At 45.8% G+C, this 25,470-nt stretch overlaps 1 protein-coding gene across 1 annotated transcript in view; it reads right to left on the reverse strand.

Annotated features, from left to right (window-relative positions):
- The window catches only part of LOC139405583 (CUB and sushi domain-containing protein 3-like), a 493,337-nt gene that overhangs the window by 6,306 nt on the left and 461,561 nt on the right, over positions 1-25,470 (reverse strand). The window contains exons 59-62 of the mRNA XM_071147995.1: positions 21,852-22,025; positions 19,037-19,110; positions 15,479-15,590; positions 1,117-1,296 (exon numbers count right to left, since the gene is read on the reverse strand). Coding sequence (XP_071004096.1) covers positions 1,117-1,296; positions 15,479-15,590; positions 19,037-19,110; positions 21,852-22,025 — 540 coding nt within the window. The remainder of the gene's footprint in view (positions 1-1,116; positions 1,297-15,478; positions 15,591-19,036; positions 19,111-21,851; positions 22,026-25,470) is intronic.

The raw sequence follows: 25,470 nt of genomic DNA on the forward strand, positions 1-25,470 counted from the left end.
ACTGTGTTGCTAACACAGTAACTCTCCTTAATGTTGCAGAGCCTGCTAGGAAGATACATACTGTGTGTGTGTGTGTGTGTGTGTGTGTGTGTGTGGGTGCACATTTTACATCAGCTCTCAGAGAATAGAGTTTCTAACGCAACACAACATGACAGTTACTGAGATACAACGGCACCGCGGAAAATATGTAGACGCTTCTTCCAGGTGCTGTTTATGGCAGGAAGAGATTCTTTCCAGGTGCTGTTTATGGCAGGAAGAGATTCTTTCCAGGTGCAGTTTATGGCAGGAAGAGATTCTTTCCAGGTGCTGTTTATGGCAGGAAGAGATTCTTCCAGGTGCTGTTTATGGCAGGAAGAGATTCTTTCCAGGTGCTGTTTATGGCAGGAAGAGATTGTTTCCAGGTGCTGTTTATGGCAGGAAGAGATTCTTTCCAGGTGCTGTTTATGGCAGGAAGAGAGTCCTCCAGGTGCTGTTTATGGCAGGAAGAGATTCTTTCCAGGTGCTGTTTATGGCAGGAAGAGATTATTTTCAGGTGCTGTTTATGGCAGGAAGAGTTTCTTTCAGGTGCTTTTTATGGCAGGAAGAGAGTCTTTCCAGGTGCTGTTTATGGCAGGAAGAGATTCTTCCAGGTGTTGTTTATGGCAGGAAGAGAGTCTTTCCAGGTGCTGTTTATGGCAGGAAGAGATTCTTCCCGTTGCTGCTGACGGCAGGAAGTAACAACTGAGTATCAAAAACAACAGAATGTAAAAACCACCCACTTGGAAAGAAAACGATCAACCGCCAGTCTTTTTAAAAGTTGCGTGAGCTTTTTCACATTGTGTTTTTGGACCCTCAGTTCTGCCATAACCATCACCTTGAAGTTGTTTCAGATCAAATGTATATCAATGTCTACTCTCAAGTCATAACCAGCTTTCTACAGTACTTCTGTCCAGTCATAACCAGCTTTCTACAGTACTTCTGTCCAGTCATAACCAGCTTTCTACAGTACTTATTTTTCACATTTAGATATCTATTGTATCTTCTCATCATTGGCATTGTATCTCAGTAACTGTCAAGTTGTGTTGGAAACATATATCAATATCATAGTATAAAACCAGATAGACTTCATTTCCCTACCTCTGCAGATGGGGACCTTACCAGTCCAGCTTCCATCAGACCTGCAGACCCTGTGTTCTGACCCCCCAGACAGGATGAAGCCAGGCTGGCAGGAGTAGAGCAGGGTGTAGCCATACGGAGCCAGCTCCATCCCAACCACGTCTGCATTGGGAGGGGACTTGGGCTGCTTACACGAATGGGCTGCAGAGAGAACACACACACACACAAACACACACACACACAGATAGTTAATCAGGGGCGTGAACAGGGAAACATATTACAGAGGCTTGTGAAAGTATTTACCCCCCTTGGAATTTTACCTATTTTGTTGCCTTACAACCTGGAATTAAAATAGATTTTTTTGGAGGGGGGGAGGGGAAACAAACAAGAAATAACACTAGAAGACTGAAAACTTGAGTGTGCATAATTATTCACCCCCTCAAAGTCAATACTTTGTAGAGCCAACTTTTGCAGCAATTACAGCTGCAAGTCTCTTGGGGTATGTCTCTATAAGCTTGGCACATCTAGTCACTGGGATTTTTGCCCATTCTTCAAGGCAAAACTGTTTCAGCTCCATCAAGTTGGATGGGTTCCGCTGGTGTACAGCAATCACTTTAAGTACCACAGATTCTCAATTGGATTGAGGTCTGAGCTTTGACTAGGCCATTCCAAGACATTTAAATGTTTCCCCTTAAATCATTCGAGTGTTGCTTTAGCAGTATGCTTAGGGTCATTGTCCTGCTGGAAGGTGAACCTCCGTCTCAGTCTCAAATCGCTGAAAGACTGAAACAGGTTTCCCTTAAGAATTTCCCTGTATTTAGCACCATCCATCATTCCTTCAATTCTGACCAGTTTCCCAGTTCCTGCCGATGAAAAACATCCCCACAGCATGATGCTACCACCACCATGCTTCACTGTGGGGATGGTATTCTCGGGGAGATGAGAGGTGTTGGGTTTGCACCAGAAATAGCATTTTCCTTGATGGCCAAAAAGCTACATTTTAGTCTCATCTGACCAGAGTACCTTCTTCCATATGTCTGGGGAGTTTCCCTCATGCCTTTTGGCGAAACACCAAGCGTGTTTTCTTATTTTCTTCTTTAAGCTTATTTTTAATTTTTTTTATCCTATGGACAGATATTCCAATCTCCGCTGTGGAGCTTTGCAGCTCCTTCAGTATTATCTTTGGTCTCTTTGTTGCCTCTCTGATTAATGCCCTCTTTGCCTGGTCCGTGAGTCTTGGTGGGTGGTCCTCTCTTGGTAAGGTTTGTTGTGGTGACACAATCTTTCCATTTTAGAATAATGGATTTAACGGTGCTCCGTGGGATGTTCAAAGTTTCTGATTTTTTTTTTTATAATCCATCCTCATCTGTACTTCTCCACAACTTTGTCCCTGACCTGTTTGGAGAGCTCCTTGGTCTTCATGGTGCCACTTGCTTGGTGGTGCCCCTTGCTTAGTGGTGTTGTAGACTCTGGGGCCTTTCAGAACAGGATGTATATTTACTGTCATGCGACACTTAGATTTCACACAGGTGGACTTTATTTAACTAATTATGTGACTTCTGAAGGTAATTGGTTGCACCAGATCTTGTTTATCGACTTCATAGCAAAGGGGGTGAATAAACGCACCACTTTTTTAATTTTTTTTTAATATATATATATTTTTTAAACAGGTTATTTTTTCTAGTTCACTTCACCAATTTTTTGTCTGTCCATTACATTAAATCCAAATAAAACATCTATTTAAATTACAGGTTGTAATGCAACAAAATAGGAAAAACACCAAGGGGGATGAACACTTTTGCAAGGCGCTGTAGGTCAACACCAGGGATGGGCAACTTTGATGGGGTTGGATTCCACAAAATAACTGAACTCATCACGTGGATATTGGTTTGGGGGGGGGTGTAGATCAGTGTGTATAGACGACATGGACTCAGAGAAGCAGGGTTTCCTGGGGGTGCGTATCCCTGATAATGAAGCAATCAGTGTTTGTATTAGCAGGCGTCTAAGGGTTTTTCTGCTTGGCCTAAAGCAAGTTGTTGGCCAACTGAGAGAGCAGTAGATAGGCTGCCTCCCAAATAGAACACTATTCCCTATATAGTGTACTACTTTAGATCAGGGCCCAAATGGCACCTTATGCCCTATATAGTGCACTACTTTTCATCAGGGTCCATAAGGCTCTATCTGCCTCCCCATCAGGACTGTGAACAAAGACTGGCTGCAGTGTTTATACAATACCAGACTGCTTTGAAGATATCCTGAATCTACTAAACTAATGAGTTGAAGATATCCTGAATCTACTAAACTAATGAGTTGAAGATATCCTGAATCTACTAAACTAATGAGTTGAAGATATCCTGAATCTACTAAACTAATGAGTTGAAGATATCCTGAATCTACTAAACTAATGAGTTGAAGATATCCTGAATCTACTAAACTAATGAGTTGAAGATATCCTGAATCTACTAAACTAATGAGTTGAAGATATCCTGAATCTACTAAACTAATGAGTTGAAGATATCCTGAATCTACTAAACTAATGAGTTGAAGATATCCTGAATCTACTAAACTAATGAGTTGAAGGTATCCTGAATCTACTAAACTAATGAGTTGAAGATATCCTGAATCTACTAAACTAATGAGTTGAAGATATCCTGAATCTACTAAACTAATGAGTTGAAGGTATCCTGAATCTACTAAACTAATGAGTTGAAGATATCCTGAATCTACTAAACTAATGAGTTGAAGATATCCTGAATCTACTAAACTAATGAGTTGAAGGTATCCTGAATCTACTAAACTAATGAGTTGAAGATATCCTTAATCTACTAAACTAATGAGTTGAAGATATCCTGAATCTACTAAACTAATGAGTTGAAGATATCCTGAATCTACTAAACGAATGAGTTGAAGATATGAGTTCATGACAGAGTCACAGCAGTGAATTGGCCCTTCATGTTGTTTTAGTGACAGAGTCACAACAGTGAATTGGCCCTTCATGTTGTTTTAGTGACAGAGTCACAACAGTGAATTGGCCCTTCGTGTTGTTTTAGTGACAGAGTCACAACAGTGAATTGGCCCTTCATGTTGTTTTAGTGACAGAGTCACAACAGTGAATTGGCCCTTCGTGTTGTTTTAGTGACAGAGTCACAACAGTGAATTGGCCCTTCGTGTTGTTTTAGTGACAGAGTCACAACAGTGAATTGGCCCTTCGTGTTGTTTTAGTGACAGAGTCACAACAGTGAATTGGCCCTTCCTGTTGTTTTAGTGACAGAGTCACAACAGTGAATTGGCCCTTCATGTTGTTTTAGTGACAGAGTCACAACAGTGAATTGGCCCTTCATGTTGTTTTAGTGACATTAACTCTAATAGAAAACAGGGAGGAGGAGAGGGCTGTGTGCTGCTCCATCACAGAGAGAAGATGGAGGAGGGAATGAGGGAGGAGGAGAGAGGAGGAGAGGGAGGAGGAGAGGGCTGTGTTCTGCTCCATCACAGAGAGAAGATGGAGGAGGGAATGAGGGAGGAGGAGAGAGGAGGAGAGAGGAGGAGAGGGCTGTGTTCTGCTCCATCACAGAGAGAAGATGGAGGAGGGAATGGAAGAGGGAAGGGCTGTGTTCTGCTCCATCACAGAGAGAAGATGGAGGAGGGAATGGAGGAGGGAAGGGCTGTGTTCTGCTCCATCACAGAGAGAAGATGGAGGAGGGAATGGAGGAGGGAAGGGCTGTGTTCTGCTCCATCACAGAGAGAAGATGGAGGAGGGAATGGAGGAGGGAAGGGCTGTGTTCTGCTCCATCACAGAGAGAAGATGGAGGAGGGAATGGAGGAGGGAATGAGGGAGGAGGAGGGAGAAAGACAGTGTCTCAGTCTCTCTCTCAGTGTCTCAGTCTCTCTCTCTGTGTCTCTCTCTGTCTCTCTCTGTGTCTCTCTCTGTGTCTCTCTCTCGCTGTATCTCTCTCTGTCTCTCTCTGTCTCTGTCTCTCTCTGTGTCTCTCTGTCTCTGTGTCTCTCTCTCTCTCGCTGTCTCTCTGTGTGTCTCTGTGTGTGTCTCTCTGTGTGTCTCTCTATGTGTGTCTCTCTCTCTGTGTCTCTCTCTCTGTGTCTCTCTCTCTCTCTGTGTCTGTCTCTCTGTCTCTCTCTCTCTCTGTGTCTCTCTGTGTCTCTCTGTGTCTCTCTCTGTGTCTCTCTGTGTGTGTCTCTCTCTCTCTCTTTCCCCTCTTCATCTCTCCCTCCCCCCATCTTTCTCTCCCCCTCTCTTCCCCTTCCTCTCTCCCCCCTCTCTTCCTCCCTCCTCTCTCACTCGGAGATTCATCCAACTGATGTGTGTGTGTGTGTTAGGGAGCTGGTCCAGACCATGGACTGACTTTGTGATTTTAATATGATGCTGAGAGTAGATGAAATGAGAGGCTGTGGCTGTCTTCAGCTGCAGGACGGCTCCCACACAGACATGAGTAAGAGGGGGACGTTAGGGAGGTGGAGGGAGGACCAGGACCAGACAGGACAGGACCAGACAGGACAGGAGCACACAGGAGCAGACAGGACAGGAGAAGACAGAAGCAGACAGGACAGGAACAGACAGGACCAGCCAGGACAGGAACAGACAGGACCAGCCAGGACAGGACAGGACCAGACAGGACAGGACAGGACCAGACAGGACAGGACCAGACAGGAACAGACAGGACAGGAGAAGACAGGACAGGACCAGACAGGACCAGACAGGACAGGAGCAGGACAAGAGCAGACAGGACAGGGGCAGACAGGAGCAGACAGGAAAGGAACACACAGGACCAGACAGGACAGGAGCACACAGGAGCAGACAGGACAGGAGCAGACAGGACAGGAGAAGACAGAAGCAGACAGGACAGGAACAGACAGGACCATCCAGGACAGGAACAGACAGGACCAGCCAGGACAGGACAGGACCAGACAGGACAGGACAGGACCAGACAGGACAGGACCAGACAGGAACAGACAGGACAGGAGAAGACAGGACAGGACCAGACAGGACCAGACAGGACAGGAGCAGCCAGGACAGGACCAGACAGGACAGGAGCAGACAGGACAGGACCAGACAGGAGCAGACAGGACAGGAGCAGACAGGACAGGAGCAGCCAGGACAGGACCAGACAGGACAGGACCAGACATAAACAGACAGGACAGGACCAGACAGGACAGGACCAGACAGGACAGGACCAAACAGGACAGGACCAGACAGGACAGGACCAGACAGGACAGGACCAGACAGGACCAGACAGGACAGGACCAGACAGGACAGGACCAGACAGGACAGGACCAGACAGGTCAGGAGCAGACAGGACAGGAGCAGCCAGGACAGGACCAGACATGACAGGACCAGACAGGACCAGACAGGACAGGAGCAGCCAGGACAGGACCAGACAGGACAGGACCAGACAGAAACAGACAGGACAGGAGAAGCCAGGACAGGACCAGACAGGACAGGACCAGACAGGACCAGACAGGACAGGACCAGACAGGACAGGAGCAGCCAGGACAGGACCAGACAGGACAGGACCAGACAGGACAGGACCAAACAGGACAGGAGCAGCCAGGACAGGACCAGACAGGACAGGACCAGACAGGACCAGACAGGACAGGACCAGACAGGACCAGACAGGACAGGACCAGACAGGACAGGAGCAGCCAAGACAGGAGCAGCCAGGACAGGACCAGACAGGACCAGACAGGACAGGAGCAGCCAGGACAGGAGCAGCCAGGACAGGACCAGACAGGACAGGACCAAACAGGACAGGAGCAGCCAGGACAGGACCAGACAGGACCAGACAGGACAGGACCAGACAGGACAGGACCAGATAGGACAGGAGCAGCCAGGACAGGACCAGACAGGACAGGACCAGACAGGACAGGACCACACCACATGGCAGTGCAGTAGACAGATCAGACAGACCACTGAGATACTGTACATAAATAACCACACAGGCACACCATTGGGGTACGGCTGGAGGATACAGACGTTGTATTAGCTAACAAAGCAATTTTTCCATCAAAGGATAATTCCAATGGGAACTCTGTCTAGGGGAGTAGTTATGATAATAGAGATTATGAAATATAATTTTCATCAGCAATAAATCATAATCCTATGCAAATGTGTACAGTATTAATGTTTCCTTTTAACGTTGGATGAATAAGTGTAAATAGCAGGCACTTATCATTCTTAAAATACTAACGTTACATGACATCAGTCGTGTGTTTACTCCACATGTGATGTGGCGGGTCCCAGTGGAAAAGCCCCTCTGGCTTCGGGAAACTGACAGCGATTGGCCAGGCAACATTCTACACACTTCATAGGGAAACTGACAGCGATTGGCCAGGCAACATTCTACACACTTCATAGGGAAACTGACAGCGATTGGCCAGGCAACATTCTAAACACTTCATAGGGAAACTGACAGCGATTGGCCAGGCAACATTCTACACACTTCATAGGGAAACTGACAGCGATTGGCCAGGCAACATTCTACACACTTCATAGGGAAACTGACAGCGATTGGCCAGGCAACATTCTACACACTTCATAGGAAAACTGACAGCGATTGGCCAGGCAACATTCTACACACTTCATAGGGAAACTGACAGCGATTGGCCAGGCAACATTGTACACACTTCATAGGGAAACTGACAGCGATTGGCCAGGCAACATTCTACACACTTCATAGGGAAACTGACAGCGATTGGCCAGGCAACATTGTACACACTTCATAGGGAAACTGACAGTGATTGGCCAGGCAACATTCTACACACTTCATAGGGAAACTGACAGCGATTGGCTCTGCAACATTCTACACACTTCATAGGGAAACTGACAGCGATTGGCCAGGCAACATTCTACACACTTCATAGGGAAACTGACAGCGATTGGCCAGGCAACATTCTACACACTTCATAGGGAAACTGACAGCGATTGGCCAGGCAACATTCTACACACTTCATAGGGAAACTGACAGCGATTGGCCAGGCAACATTCTACACACTTCATAGGGAAACTGACAGCGATTGGCCAGGCAACATTCTACACACTTCATAGGGAAACTGACAGCGATTGGCCAGGCAACATTCTACACACTTCATAGGGAAACTGACAGCGATTGGCCAGGCAACATTCTACACACTTCATAGAGAAACTGACAGCGATTGGCCAGGCAACATTCTACACACTTCATAAGGAAACTGACAGCGATTGGCCAGGCAGCATTCTACACACTTCATACGGAAACAGACAGCGATTGGCCAGGCAGCATTCTACACTTCATAGGGAAACTGACAGCGATTGGCCAGGCAACATTCTACACACTTCATAGGGAAACTGACAGCGATTGGCCAGGCAACATTCTACACACTTCATAGGGAAACTGACAGTGATTGGCCAGGCAACATTCTACACACTTCATAGGGAAACTGACAGCGATTGGCCAGGCAACATTCTACACACTTCATAGGGAAACTGACAGCGATTGGCCAGGCAACATTCTACACACTTCATAGGGAAACTGACAGCGATTTGCCAGGCAACATTCTACACACTTCATAGGGAAACTGACAGCGATTGGCCAGGCAACATTCTACACACTTCATAGGGAAACTGACAGCGATTGGCCAGTCAACATTATACACACTTCATAGGGAAACTGACAGCGATTGGCCAGGCATCATTCTACACACTTCATAGGGAAACTGACAGCGATTGGCCAGGCAACATTCTACACACTTCATAGGGAAACTGACAGCGATTGGCCAGGCAACATTCTACACACTTCATAAGGAAACTGACAGCGATTGGCCAGGCAGCATTCTACACACTTCATAGGGAAACTGACAGCGATTGGCCAGTCAACATTATACACACTTCATAGGGAAACTGACAGTGATTGGCCAGGCAACATTCTACACACTTCATAGGGAAACTGAGAGCGATTGGCCAGGCAACATTCTACACACTTCATAGGGAAACTGACAGCGATTGGCCAGGCAACATTCTACACAATTCATATGGAAACTGACAGCGATTGGACAGGCAACATTCTACACACTTCATAGGGAATCTAAGAGCGATTGGCCAGGCAACATTCTACACACTTCATAGGGAAACTGACAGTGATTGGCCAGGCAACATTCTACACACTTCATAGGGAAACTGACAGCGATTGGCCAGGCAACATTCTACACACTTCATATGGAAACTGACAGCGATTGGCCAGGCAACATTCTACACACTTCATAGGGAAACTGACAGCGATTGGCCAGGCAACATTCTACACACTTCATAGGGAAACTGACAGCGATTGGCCAGGCAACATTCTACACACTTCATAGGGAAACTGACAGCGATTGGCCAGGCAACATTCTACACACTTCATAAGGAAACTGACAGCGATTGGCCAGGCAGCATTCTACACACTTCATAGGGAAACTGACAGCGATTGGCCAGGCAACATTCTACACACTTCATAGGGAAACTGACAGCGATTGGCCAGGCAACATTCTACACACTTCATAGGGAAACTGAGAGAGATTGGCCAGGCAACATTCTACACACTTCATAGGGAAACTGACAGCGATTGGCCAGGCAACATTCTACACACTTCATAGGGAAACTGAGAGAGATTGGCCAGGCAACATTCTACACACTTCATAGGGAAACTGACAGTGATTGGACAGGCAACATTCTACACACTTCATAGGGAAACTGACAGCGATTGGCCAGGCAACATTCTACACACTTCATAGGGAAACTGACAGCAATTGGCCAGGCAACATTCTACACACTTCATAGGGAAACTGACAGCGATTGGCCAGGCAACATTCTACACACTTCATAGGGAAAATGACAGACATTGGCCAGGCAACATTCTACACACTTCATAGGGAAACTGACAGTGATTGGCCAGGCAACATTTTACACACTTCATAGGGAAACTGACAGTGATTGGCCAGGCAACATTCGACACACTTCATAAGGAAACTGACAGCGATTGGCCAGGCAACATTCTACACACTTCATAGGGAAACTGACAGCGATTGGCCCGGCAACATTCTACACACTTCATAGGGAAACTGACAGCGATTGGCCAGGCAACATTCTACACACTTCATAAGGAAACTGACAGCAATTGGCCAGGCAACATTCTACACACTTCATAGGGAAACTGACAGCGATTGGCCAGGCAACATTCTACACACTTCATAGGGAAACTGACAGCGATTTGCCAGGCAACATTCTACACACTTCATAGGGAAACTGACAGCGATTGGCCAGGCAACATTCTACACACTTCATAGGGAAACTGACAGCGATTGGCCAGGCATCATTCTACACACTTCATAGGGAAACTGACAGCGATTGGCCAGGCAACATTCTACACACTTCATAGGGAAACTGACAGCGATTGGCCCGGCAACATTCTACACACTTCATAGGGAAACTGACAGCGATTGGCCAGGCAACATTCTACACACTTCATAGGGAAACTGACAGCGATTGGCCAGGCAACATTCTACACAATTCATATGGAAACTGACAGCGATTGGACAGGCAACATTCTACACACTTCATAGGGAAACTGAGAGCGATTGGCCAGGCAACATTCTACACACTTCATAGGGAAACTGACAGCGATTGGCCAGGCAACATTCTACACACTTCATAGGGAAACTGACAGCGATTGGCCAGGCAACATTCTACACACTTCATAGGGAAACTGACAGCGATTGGCCAGGCAACATTCTACACACTTCATAGGGAAACTGACAGCGATTGGCCAGGCAACATTCTACACACTTCATAGGGAAACTGACAGCGATTGGCCAGGCAACATTCTACACACTTCATAAGGAAACCGACAGCGATTGGCCAGGCAACATTCTACACACTTCATAAGGAAACTGACAGCGATTGGCCAGGCAGCATTCTACACACTTCATAGGGAAAATGACAGCGATTGGCCAGGCAACATTCTACACACTTCATAGGGAAACTGACAGCGATTGGCCAGGCAACATTCTACACACTTCATAGGGAAACTGAGAGTGATTGGCCAGGCAACATTCTACACACTTCATAGGGAAACTGACAGCGATTGGCCAGGCAACATTCTACACACTTCATATGGAAACTGACAGCGATTGGACAGGCAACATTCTACACACTTCATAGGGAAACTGACAGCGATTGGCCAGGCAACATTCTACACACTTCATAGGGAAACTGACAGCGATTTGCCAGGCAACATTCTACACACTTCATAGGGAAACTGACAGCGATTGGCCAGGCAACATTCTACACACTTCATAGGGAAACTGACAGCGATTGGCCAGTCAACATTATACACACTTCATAGGGAAACTGACAGCGATTGGCCAGGCATCATTCTACACACTTCATAGGGAAACTGACAGCGATTGGCCAGGCAACATTCTACAAACTTCATAAGGAAACTGACAGCGATTGGCCAGGCAGCATTCTACACACTTCATAGGGAAACTGACAGCGATTTGCCAGGCAACATTCTACACACTTCATAGGGAAACTGACAGCGATTGACCAGGCAACATTCTACACACTTCATAGGGAAACTGACAGCGATTGGCCAGGCAACATTCTACACACTTCATAAGGAAACTGACAGCGATTGGCCAGGCAGCATTCTACACACTTCATAGGGAAACTGACAGCGATTGGCCAGTCAACATTATACACACTTCATAGGGAAACTGACAGTGATTGGCCAGGCAACATTCTACACACTTCATAGGGAAACTGAGAGCGATTGGCCAGGCAACATTCTACACACTTCATAGGGAAACTGACAGCGATTGGCCAGGCAACATTCTACACAATTCATATGGAAACTGACAGCGATTGGACAGGCAACATTCTACACACTTCATAGGGAAACTAAGAGCGATTGGCCAGGCAACATTCTACACACTTCATAGGGAAACTGACAGTGATTGGCCAGGCAACATTCTACACACTTCATAGGGAAACTGACAGCGATTGGCCAGGCAACATTCTACACACTTCATATGGAAACTGACAGCGATTGGCCAGGCAACATTCTACACACTTCATAGGGAAACTGACAGCGATTGGCCAGGCAACATTCTACACACTTCATAGGGAAACTGACAGCGATTGGCCAGGCAACATTCTACACACTTCATAGGGAAACTGACAGCGATTGGCCAGGCAACATTCTACACACTTCATAAGGAAACTGACAGCGATTGGCCAGGCAGCATTCTACACACTTCATAGGGAAACTGACAGCGATTGGCCAGGCAACATTCTACACACTTCATAGGGAAACTGACAGCGATTGGCCAGGCAACATTCTACACACTTCATAGGGAAACTGAGAGAGATTGGCCAGGCAACATTCTACACACTTCATAGGGAAACTGACAGCGATTGGCCAGGCAACATTCTACACACTTCATAGGGAAACTGACAGTGATTGGACAGGCAACATTCTACACACTTCATAGGGAAACTGACAGCGATTGGCCAGGCAACATTCTACACACTTCATAGGGAAACTGACAGCAATTGGCCAGGCAACATTCTACACACTTCATAGGGAAACTGACAGCGATTGGCCAGGCAACATTCTACACACTTCATAGGGAAAATGACAGACATTGGCCAGGCAACATTCTACACACTTCATAGGGAAACTGACAGTGATTGGCCAGGCAACATTTTACACACTTCATAGGGAAACTGACAGTGATTGGCCAGGCAACATTCTACACACTTCATAAGGAAACTGACAGCGATTGGCCAGGCAACATTCTACACACTTCATAGGGAAACTGACAGCGATTGGCCCGGCAACATTCTACACACTGCATAGGGAAACTGACAGCGATTGGCCAGGCAACATTCTACACACTTCATAAGGAAACTGACAGCAATTGGCCAGGCAACATTCTACACACTTCATAGGGAAACTGACAGCGATTGGCCAGGCAACATTCTACACACTTCATAGGGAAACTGACAGCGATTTGCCAGGCAACATTCTACACACTTCATAGGGAAACTGACAGCGATTGGCCAGGCAACATTCTACACACTTCATAGGGAAACTGACAGCGATTGGCCAGGCATCATTCTACACACTTCATAGGGAAACTGACAGCGATTGGCCAGGCAACATTCTACACACTTCATAGGGAAACTGACAGCGATTGGCCCGGCAACATTCTACACACTTCATAGGGAAACTGACAGCGATTGGCCAGGCAACATTCTACACACTTCATAGGGAAACTGACAGCGATTGGCCAGGCAACATTCTACACAATTCATATGGAAACTGACAGCGATTGGACAGGCAACATTCTACACACTTCATAGGGAAACTGAGAGCGATTGGCCAGGCAACATTCTACACACTTCATAGGGAAACTGACAGCGATTGGCCAGGCAACATTCTACACACTTCATAGGGAAACTGACAGCGATTGGCCAGGCAACATTCTACACACTTCATAGGGAAACTGACAGCGATTGGCCAGGCAACATTCTACACACTTCATAGGGAAACTGACAGCGATTGGCCAGGCAACATTCTACACACTTCATAGGGAAACTGACAGCGATTGGCCAGGCAACATTCTACACACTTCATAAGGAAACCGACAGCGATTGGCCAGGCAACATTCTACACACTTCATAAGGAAACTGACAGCGATTGGCCAGGCAGCATTCTACACACTTCATAGGGAAAATGACAGCGATTGGCCAGGCAACATTCTACACACTTCATAGGGAAACTGACAGCGATTGGCCAGGCAACATTCTACACACTTCATAGGGAAACTGAGAGTGATTGGCCAGGCAACATTCTACACACTTCATAGGGAAACTGACAGCGATTGGCCAGGCAACATTCTACACACTTCATATGGAAACTGACAGCGATTGGACAGGCAACATTCTACACACTTCATAGGGAAACTGACAGCGATTGGCCAGGCAACATTCTACACACTTCATAGGGAAACTGACAGCGATTGGCCAGGCAACATTCTACACACTTCATAGGGAAACTGACAGCGATTGGCCAGGCAACATTCTACACACTTCATAGGGAAACTGACAGCGATTGGCCAGGCAACATTCTACACACTTCATAGGGAAACTGACAGTGATTGGCCAGGCAACATTTTACACACTTCATAGGGAAACTGACAGTGATTGGCCAGGCAACATTCTACACACTTCATAAGGAAACTGACAGCGATTGGCCAGGCAACATTCTACACACTTCATAGGGAAACTGACAGCGATTGGCCCGGCAACATTCTACACACTTCATAGGGAAACTGACAGCGATTGGCCAGGCAACATTCTACACACTTCATAAGGAAACTGACAGCAATTGGCCAGGCAACATTCTACACACTTCATAGGGAAACTGACAGCGATTGGCCAGGCAACATTCTACACACTTCATAGGGAAACTGACAGCGATTTGCCAGGCAACATTCTACACACTTCATAGGGAAACTGACAGCGATTGGCCAGGCAACATTCTACACACTTCATAGGGAAACTGACAGCGATTGGCCAGGCAACATTCTACACACTTCATAGGGAAACTGACAGCGATTGGCTAGGCAACATTCTACACACTTCATAGGGAAATTGACTGCGATTGGCCCGGCAACATTCTACACACTTCATAGGGAAACTGACAGCGATTGGCCCGGCAACATTCTACACACTTCAGGCTACACTACACATCAGTAATCATGTCAACAACACTTCACTGGCAGACACACTCATAATGGCATGGAGTCGATTGCAGAGTGGAGCAGGAGATGTGAAGTGGAGAGGAGGGAGGACGGAGAAGAGAGGAGAGAGGAGAGAGGATAGAGGACTGAGGAAGAGGAGAGAGGATAGAAGATAGAGGATAGAGGACTGAGGAAGAGGAGAGGTTGTGAGAGCAGAGAGAGGACTGAGGAAGAGGAGAGAAGAGAGAGGAAAGAGCAAAGAGAGGGAAGAGCAGAGAGACGAGAGAGGAGAGGGGACTGCAGAAGAGGAGAGAGGAGGGGGAACTGAGGAATATGAGAGGGGAGAGAGGAGAGGGGACTGCAGAAGAGGAGAGAGGAGGGGGAACTGAGGAATAGGAGAGGGGAGAGAGGAGAGGGGATAGGAAGAGGAGAGAGGAGGGGGAACTGAGGAATAGGAGAGGGGAGAGAGGAGAGCGGACTGAGGAAGAGGAGAGGGGACTGAAGAATAAGAGAGGGGAGAGAGGAGAGTGGAGAGGTGGAGGGAGAAGAGAGACAGACAAGAAGAGGTCAGGAGAGGAAGATGACAGAGGAAGAGATAAGGAGAGCTCACGGATGCATGTTGGCTGAGAGCCGCTCCAGGTGAGGTCAGACAGGCAGAGTCGGGTGGTGGAACCCTGGAGTAGGTGGCCCTGCTGGCACTGGAACTCCACCTTACTGCCCACCTGGTTCAGAGAGACAGACAGACAGACATTACTAAACTCCACCTTACTGTCCACCTGGTTCAGAGAGACAGACAGACATTACTAAACTCCACCTTACTGTCCACCTGGTTCAGAGAGACAGACAGACAGACAGATCTTACACCACACCTGGTTCAGACAGACAGACAGACATTACTAAACTCCACCTTACTGCCCACCTGGTTCAGAGAGACAGACAGACAGACATTACTAAACTCCACCTTACTGACCACCTGGTTCAGACAGACAGAACCAGGTTCAGAGAGACAGACATTACTAAACCCCTTACTGACCACCTGGTTCAGAGAGACAGACATTATTACTAAACTCCACCTTACTGCCCACCTGGTTCAGAGAGACAGACATTACTAAACTCCACCTTACTGCCCACCTGGTTCAGAGAGACAGACAGACAGATATTACTAAACTCCTTACTGCCCACCTGGTTCAGACAGACAGACAGAACTAAACCCCTTATTGCCCACCTGGTTCAGACAGACAGACAGACAGACAGACAGACATTACTAAACCCCTTACTGCCCACCTGGTTCAGAGAGACAGACAGACAGACAGACATTACTAAACTCCACCTTACTGCCCACCTGGTTCAGAGAGACAGACATTATTACTAAACTCCACCTTACTGCCCACCTGGTTCAGAGAGACAGACATTACTAAACTCCACCTTACTGCCCACCTGGTTCAGAGAGACAGACAGACAGATATTACTAAACTCCTTACTGCCCACCTGGTTCAGACAGACAGACAGAACTAAACCCCTTATTGCCCACCTGGTTCAGACAGACAGACAGACAGACAGACAGACAGACAGACATTACTAAACCCCTTACTGCCCACCTGGTTCAGAGAGACAGACAGACAGACAGACATTACTAAACTCCACCTTACTGCCCACCTGGTTCAGAGAGACAGACATTACTAAACCCCTTATTGCCCACCTGGTTCAGCGAGACAGACAGACAGACATTACTAAACTCCTTACTGCCCACCTGGTTCAGACAGACAGACATTACTAAACCCCTTATTGCCCACCTGGTTCAGACAGACAGACATTACTAAACTCCTTACTGCTCACCTGGTTCAGAGAGACAGACAGACAGACAGACATTACTAAACCCCTTACTGCCCACCTGGTTCAGATAGACAGACAGACAGACAGACATTACTAAACTCCACCTTACTGCCCACCTGGTTCAGAGAGACAGACATTACTAAACCTCTTATTGCCCACCTGGTTCAGAGAGACAGACAGACAGATATTACTAAACTCCACCTTACTGCCCACCTGGTTCAGAGAGACAGACAGACAGACATTACTAAACTCCACCTTACTGCCCACCAATCATGGCCGGTTGTGATACAGCCTGGAATCGAACCAGGGTCTGTAGTGACGCCTCTAGCACTGAGATGCAGTGCCTTAGACCGCTGCGCCACTCAGGAGCCCCCGAACACTTTTAGGATGAGTCCAGTTAAGTCTAATTAACCCCAAAAGACAGTTAAGTCTATTTAACCTCCAAAAGACAGTTAAGTCTAATTAACCCCCAAAAGACAGTTAAGTCTAATTAACCTCAAAGACAGTTAAGTCTAATTAACATCAAAGACAGTTAAGTCTAATTAACCTCAAAGACAGTTAAGTCTAATTAACCCCCAAAAGACAGTTAAGTCTAATTAACCCCAAAAGACAGTTAAGTCTAATTAACCCCAAAAGACAGTTAAGTCTAATTAACCTCTAAAGACAGTTAAGTCTAATTAACCTCTAAAGACAGTTAAGTCTAATTAACCCCAAAAGACAGTTTAGTCTAATTAACCTCTAAAGACTGTTTGTTTTTAGCAAATTGCATCACTAGTGGAAATGTGTGTAAAGCACATTTGTGTGAGAGCGAGAGAGACATACAGAGAGAGAGAGAGGGAGAGAGAGGGAGAGAGAGCGACAGAGAGAGAGACAGAGAGAGAGAGAGAGAGACAGAGAGACAGAGAGATACACAGAGAGACAGAGAGAGAGTGAGAGACAGAGAGACAGAGAGAGAGAGAGAGAGACAGAGAGAGAGAGAGAGAGACAGAGAGACAGAGAGAGAGAGAGAGAGAGAGAGAGACAGAGAGAGAGAGAGACAGAGAGAGAGTGAGAGACAGAGAGACAGAGAGAGCGCGAGAGAGAGAGAGACTGCCTTGCGCCAATATAACATCATCATAATCATAATTAACCTCTAAAGACTGTTTGTTTTTAGCAAATTGCATCACTATTGGAAATGTGTGTAAAGCACATTTGTGTGAGAGCGAGAGAGACATACAGAGAGACAGAGAGGGAGAGAGAGGGAGAGAGAGCGACAGAGAGAGAGACACAGAGAAAGAGAGAGAGAGAGAGACAGAGAGAGAGAGAGAGAGACAGAGAGACAGAGAGATACACAGAGAGACAGAGAGAGAGTGAGAGACAGAGAGACAGAGAGAGAGAGAGAGAGAGAGAGAGAGAGAGAGAGAGAGACAGAGAGACAGAGAGAGAGAGAGAGAGAGAGAGAGACAGAGAGAGAGAGAGACAGAGAGACAGAGAGAGAGAGAGACAGAGAGAGAGAGAGAGAGAGAGACAGAGAGAGAGAGAGACAGAGAGAGCGTGAGAGACAGAGAGACAGAGAGAGAGAGAGAGAGAGAGAGAGAGAGAGAGAGAGACAGAGAGAGAGTGAGAGACAGAGAGACAGAGAGAGCGCGAGAGAGAGAGAGACTGCCTTGCGCCAATATAACATCATCCAATAGAATACAAGATGATTCCAATCCAGACACATTTAGATCTTCCAGCTGGTGGGTTGGACTGTGGTTTCACATATCATCACATCTCCATACAGTTTCAGTACAGTCAGTTCACACACGCTCCCAGTCCAACATACTGCACCCTCAGAACCGGATTCAATCTTAAACCAGTAATCTATCATCGTTGGTACAGTACAGTCTCAGTCCAACATACGGCACCCTCAGAACCAGACAGTTTTAAACCTTAAACCAGTACTCTATCATCGTTGGTCCAGTACAGTCTCAGTCCAACATACTGTATCCTCAGAACCAGACACAACCTTAAACCAGTACTCTATCATCGTTGGTCCAGTACAGTCTCAGTCCAACATACTGTACCCTCAGAACCAGACACAACCTTAAACCAGTACTCTATCATCGTTGGTCCAGTACAGACTCAGTGTAACATACTGTACTGGGGTTCAAAATGGTCACCACTTTCTTTGGTAAAAAGCTGAGGGATTGGGGCAGGAGAAATGTAACCACTCTCAAATTCATAGACAGAGCTATGGATGCAAGGATTGACCGTCTATGAGTTTTTTAAATGATAGTTTTAACCATGGGGGATGTACCCATCCCAGATTGCCACTTTAAAGGTATCTAGAAGGGAACAGTCCTTTCAAACGTACCTTGAACCCCAGGCTGATGTTCACGGAGCCGTATTCAGGTGTTCCTGGGTTCTCACAGGTTGTCCTGGATGGTTCTAGAAGGACATAGATCACAATCACCCTGGGTTACTATCATGAGGATGAGTCTGTCATATCTACGGAAGCATACTTTGTAGAGTCTCTTAAAGATATGGGGGGCCGATTCAGACCCGATTCAGACCCGATTCAGACTTGATTCAGACCCGATTCAGACCCGATTTAGACCCAATTCAGACCAGATTCAGACCCGATTCAGACCCGATTCAGACCAGATTCAGACCCGATTCAGACCCGATTCAGACCCGAGTCAGACCTGATTCAGACCCGATTCAGACCCGATTCAGACCAGATTCAGACCCGATTTAGACCCGATTCAGACCAGATTCAGACCCGATTCAGACCCGATTCAGACCCGATTCAGTTGTTACAGTGTGAGGCTACCTATAGACTGTAGCTGTTACAGTATGATGTTGTTACCTATAGACTGTAGCTGTTACAGTATGTTGTTACCTGTAGACTGTAGCTGTTACAGTATGATGTTACCTATAGACTGTAGCTGTTACAGTATGGTGTTACCTATAGACTGTAGCTGTTACAGTATGATGTTGTTACCTGTAGACTGTAGCTGTTACAGTATGATGTTGTTACCTATAGACTGTAGCTGTGACAGTATGATGTTGTTACCTATAGACTGTAGCTGTGACAGTATGATGTTGTTACCTATAGACTGTAGCTGTGACAGTATGATGTTGTTAACTATAGACTGTAGCTGTTACAGTATGATGTTGTTACCTATAGACTGTAGCTGTGACAGTATGATGTTGTTACCTATAGACTGTAGTTGTTACAGTATGATGTTGTTACCTATAGACTGTAGTTGTTACAGTATGGTGTTGTTAACTATAGACTGTAGTTGTTACAGTATGATGTTGTTACCTATAGACTGTAGTTGTTACAGTATGATGTTGTTACCTATAGACTGTAGCTGTGACAGTATGATGTTGTTAACTATAGACTGTAGCTGTTACAGTATGATGTTGTTACCTATAGACTGTAGCTGTGACAGTATGATGTTGTTACCAATAGACTGTAGTTGTTACAGTATGATGTTGTTACCTATAGACTGTAGTTGTTACAGTATGGTGTTGTTAACTATATACTGTAGTTGTAAAAGTATGATGTTATTACCTATAGACTGTAGTTGTTACAGTATGATGTTACCTATAGACTGTAGCTGTTACAGTGTGATGTTGTTACCTATATACTGTAGTTGTGACAGTGTGTTGTTACCTATAGACTGTAGTTGTTAGAGTATGATGTTACCTATAGACTGTAGTTGTTACAGTATGATGTCACCTATAGACTGTAGTTGTTACAGTATGTTGTTACCTGTAGACTGTAGCTGTTACAGTATGATGTTGTTACCTATAGACTGTAGTTGTTACAGTATGTTGTTGTTACCTATAGACTGTAGCTGTTACAGTATGATGTTGTTACCTGTTGACTGTAGCTGTTACAGTATGATGTTGTTACCTACAGACTGTAGCTGTTTAAGTATGATGTTACCTGTAGACTGTAGCTGTTACAGTATGATGTTGTTACCCATAGACTGTAGCTGTTACAGTATGATGTTACCCATAGACTGTAGTTGTTACAGTATGATGTTGTTACCTATAGACTGTAGTTGTTACAGTATGTTGTTACCTGTAGACTGTAGCTGTTACAGTATGATGTTGTTACCTATATACTGTAGCTGTTACAGTATGTTGTTGTTACCTGTAGACTGTAGCTGTTACAGTATGATGTTGTTACCTATAGATTGTAGTTATTACAGTATGTTGTTACCTATAGACTGTAGCTGTTACAGTATGATGTTGTTACCTATAGACTGTAGCTGTTACAGTATGATGTTACCTATAGACTGTAGTTGTGACAGTATGTTGTTACCTATAGACTGTAGTTGTTACAGTATGATGTTGTTACCTATAGACTGAAGCTGTTACAGTATGATGTTGTTACCTATAGACTATAGCTGTTACAGTATGATGTTATATATAGACTGTAGATGTTACAGTATGATGTTGTTACCTATAGACTGTAGTTGTTACAGTATGATGTTGTTACCTATAGACTGTAGTTGTTACAGTATGATGTTGTTACCTATAGACTGTAGTTGTTACAGTATGGTGTTGTTAACTATAGACTGTAGTTGTTACAGTATGATGTTGTTACCTGTAGACTGTAGCTGTTACAGTATGATGTTGTTACCTGTAGACTGTAGCTGTTACAGTATGATGTTGTTACCCATAGACTATCGCTGTTACAGTACGTTGTTGTTACCTATAGACTATAGCTGTTACAGTATGTTGTTGTTACCTATAGACTGTAGCTGTTACAGTATGTTGTTACCTATAGACTGTAGTTGTTACAGTATGTTGTTGTTACCTGTAGACTGTAGCTGTTACAGTATGGTGTTGTTACCTGTAGACTGTAGTTGTTACGGTATGATGTTGTTACCTATAGACTGTAGTTGTTACAGTATGATGTTACCTGTAGACTGTAGCTGTTACAGTATGATGTTGTTACCTATAGACTGTAGCTGTTACAGTATGTTGTTACCTATAGACTGTAGCTGTTACAGTATGATGTTACCTGTAGACTGTAGTTGTTACGGTATGATGTTGTTACCTATAGACTGTAGTTGTTACAGTATGATGTTACCTGTAGACTGTAGCTGTTACAGTATGATGTTGTTACCTATAGACTGTAGCTGTTACAGTATGATGTTGTTACCTACCTATGCATCGTGGCTGAGAGCCGCTCCAGGTGCTGTCGTCCTGACAGATGCGTGTAGTTGACCCCACCAGGACATAGGGGGCGCTACAGCTGAAGGTAACCTCTGACTTGTAGATTAAACTTCGTCCTTCTCTTTTCCCCTTGGCTGGGGTACCAGGGTCTCCACAGAACTTGGCTGGAATGGAGAGGCCCAAAACATTAGCTTTAAGTTCACTGAATTCATACGGACTCATAAACATATTCCTCACTCATGTTGTGTTTTATCCATGTTTATAGTGCATGGGCAGATCATATGGTATATTATAGAGCTGGGAGTGGAGAGACCCAAAACCCTGGCTTTAATTCAGTGGGTTGTTCTTAATTTATTCCAGGTCTGTCAAACTCATTCCATGTGAGGGGCCCAATGGCTGCTGGTTTTGTTATTTCCTTTTAATTGGTTCCCAATGAAGACCTACACAACCAGGTGAGGGGAGATCCTAACTAATCAATGAAGTTACCGAGACAACCAGGTGAGGGGAGTTTCTAACTAATCAATGAAGACAACCAGGTGAGGGTAGTTCCTAACTAATCAATGAAGACAACCAGGTGAGGGGACCTCTTAACTAATCAAAGAAGACCTAGACAACAAGGCGAGGAGAGTTCCTAACTAATCAATGAAGACAACCAGGTGAGGGGACTTCCTAACTAGCCAATGAAGACAACCTGGTGAGGGGAGTTCCTAACGAGCCAATGAAGACCTAGACAACCAGGTGCGGGGAGTTCCTAACTAGCCAATGAAGACCTAGACAACCAGGTGAGGGGAGTTCCTAACTAGCCAATGAAGACCTAGACAATCAGGTGAGGGGAGTTCCTAACTAGCCAATGAAGACCTAGACAACAAGGTGAGGAGAGTTCCTAGCTAGCCAATGAAGACCTAGACAAACAGGTGAAGAGAGTTCCTAACTAGCCAATGAAGACCTAGACAACCAGGTGAGGAGATTTCCTAACTAGCCAATGAAGACCTAGACAACCAGGTGAAGAGAGTTCCTAACTAGCCAATGAAGACCTAGACAACCAGGTGAGGAGAGTTCCTAACTAGCCAATGAAGACAACCAGGTCAGGGGAGTTCCTAACTAGCCAATGAAGACCTAGACAACCAGGTGAGGGGAGTTCCTAACTAGACAATGAAGACCTAGACAACAAGGTGAGGGGAGTTCCCAACTAGCCAATGAAGACAGCCAGGTGAGGGGAGTTCCTAACTAGCCAATGAAGACCTAGACAACCAGGCGAGGGGAGTTCCTAACTAGCCAATGAAGACCTAGACAACCAGGTGAGGAGAGTTCCTAACTAGCCAATGAAGACCTAGACAACCAGGTGAGGAGAGTTCCTAACTAGCCAATGAAGACAACAAAGTGAGGAGAGTTCCTAACTAGCCAATGAAAACCTAGACAACCAGGTGAGGGGAGTCCCTAACTAGCCAATGAAGACCTAGACAACAAGGTGAGGGGAGTTCCTAACTAGCCAATGAAGACCTAGACAACCAGGTGAGGGGAGTTCCTAATTAGCCAATGTAGACCTTGACAACAAGGTGAGGAGAGTTCCTAACTAGCCAATGAAGACCTAGACAACAAGGTGAAGAGAGTTCAAGTACAAGGGAGGAGTGAAAAAGCACAGACACATTCGTTCCTCCATGGAATGAGTTTGATTAATTATTAATTACCTGTGATTAATTATTCATTAGGGAAAGGGGGATACCTAGTCAGTTGCACATGTGTCTTCCATATTTAACCCTCAATCAGAGAAGGGTTCAAGCAGCGAAGCCGTGAGAAACTATTGGATTGGTTTGCCTTCATTATTATGAATCCCCGTTAACTGACACCTTAATGAGCCCTATTCTTCCTGGGGTTCTTCTGGGTCATCACAGTTTCAAACATACTGTACATGTAGGTAGAGTTATTAAAGTGACTATGCATAGATAATAACAGAGAGTAGCAGTGGTGTAAAAGGGGGGAGAGGTGGCAATGCAAATAGTCTGAGTAGCCATTTGATTAGATGTTTAGGAGTCTTATGGCTTGGGGGTAGAAGCTGTTTAGAAGCCTCTTGGACCTACACTTGGTGCTCCGGTACCACTTAACGTGTGGTAGCAGAGAGAACAGTCTATGACTAGGGTGGCTGGATACTTTGACAATTTTTAGGGCCTTCCTCTGACACCGCCTGGTATAGAGGTACCAGGCAGTGATACAACCAGTCAGGATGCTCTCGATGATGCAGCTGTAGAACCTTTTGAGGATCTGAGGACCCATGCCAAATCTTTTCAGTCTCCTGAAGGGACATAGGTTTTGTTGTGCCCTCTTCACAACTGTCTTGGTGTGCTTGGACCATGTTAGTTTGTTGGTGATGTGGACACCAAGGAACTTGAAGCTCTCAACCTGCACCACTACAGCGATCCTCCTTTTCTTGTAGTCCACAATCCTCTCCTTTGTCTTGATCTCTGACCTCCTCCCTATTGGCTGTCTCGTCGTTGTCGGTGATCAGGCCCACCACTGTTGTGTCATCGGCAACCTTAATGGTTTTGGAGTTTTGCCTGGCCGTGCAGTCATTAGTGAACAGGGAGTACAGGGAGTACAGGAGGGGACTGAGCACGCAACCCTAAGGGGCCCCTGTGTTGAGGATCAGCGTGGCGGATGTGTTTTTACCTACTCTTACCACCTGGGGGCGGCCTGTCAGCAAGTCCAGGATCCAGTTGCAGAGGGAGGTGTTTAGTCCCAGGGTCCTTATCTTATTTGATGAGTGTTGAAGGCATTATGGTGTTGAATGCTGAGCTGTGTTCAATGAATAGCATTCTCACATAGGTGTTCCTTTTGTCCAGGTGGGAAAGATAGATATTGCATCATCTGTGGATCTGTTAGAGAGGTATGAGAATTGGAGTGGGTCTGGGGTTTCTGGGATAATGGTGTTGATGTGAGCCATGACCAGCCTTTTAAAGCACTTCATGACTTCAGGTGTGAGTGCTGCGGGTCAGTAGTCATTTAGGCAGGTTACATTAGTGTTCTTGAGCACAGGGATAATGGTGGTCTGCTTAAAACATGTTGGTATTACAGACTCGGACAGGGAGAGTTTGAAAATGTCAGTGAAGACACTTGCCAGTTGGTCAGCGCATGCTCGCAATACACGTCCTGGTAAACCGCCTGGCCCTGCGGCCTTGTGAATTTTAACCTGTTTAAAGGTCTTACTCACATCGGCTGCGGAGAGCGTGATCAAATAGTGATCCGGAACAGCTGATGCTCTCATGCATGTTTCAGTGTTATTTGCCTCGAAGCGAGCATAGAAGTAGTTCAGCTCGTCTGGTAGGCTCGTGTCACTGGGCAACTCTCGGCTGTGCTTCCCTTTGTAGTCTGTAATGGTTTGCACGCCCTGCCATCTTAGTCCTGTTTGATGGTTCGTCGGTGGGCATAGTGGGATTTCTTATAAGCTTCCGGGTTAGAGTCCCGCTCCTTGAAAGCGACAGCTCTAGCGTTTAGTTCATTGCGGATGTTGCCTGTAATCCATGGCTTCTGGTTGGGGTATGTACGTACGGTCACTGTGGGGATGACATCAACAATGCACTTATTGATGAAGCCAGTGACAGATGTGGTATATTC

This window comes from Oncorhynchus clarkii, chromosome 3 (assembly GCF_045791955.1).
Source record: "Oncorhynchus clarkii lewisi isolate Uvic-CL-2024 chromosome 3, UVic_Ocla_1.0, whole genome shotgun sequence".
NCBI lineage: Eukaryota > Metazoa > Chordata > Actinopteri > Salmoniformes > Salmonidae > Oncorhynchus > Oncorhynchus clarkii.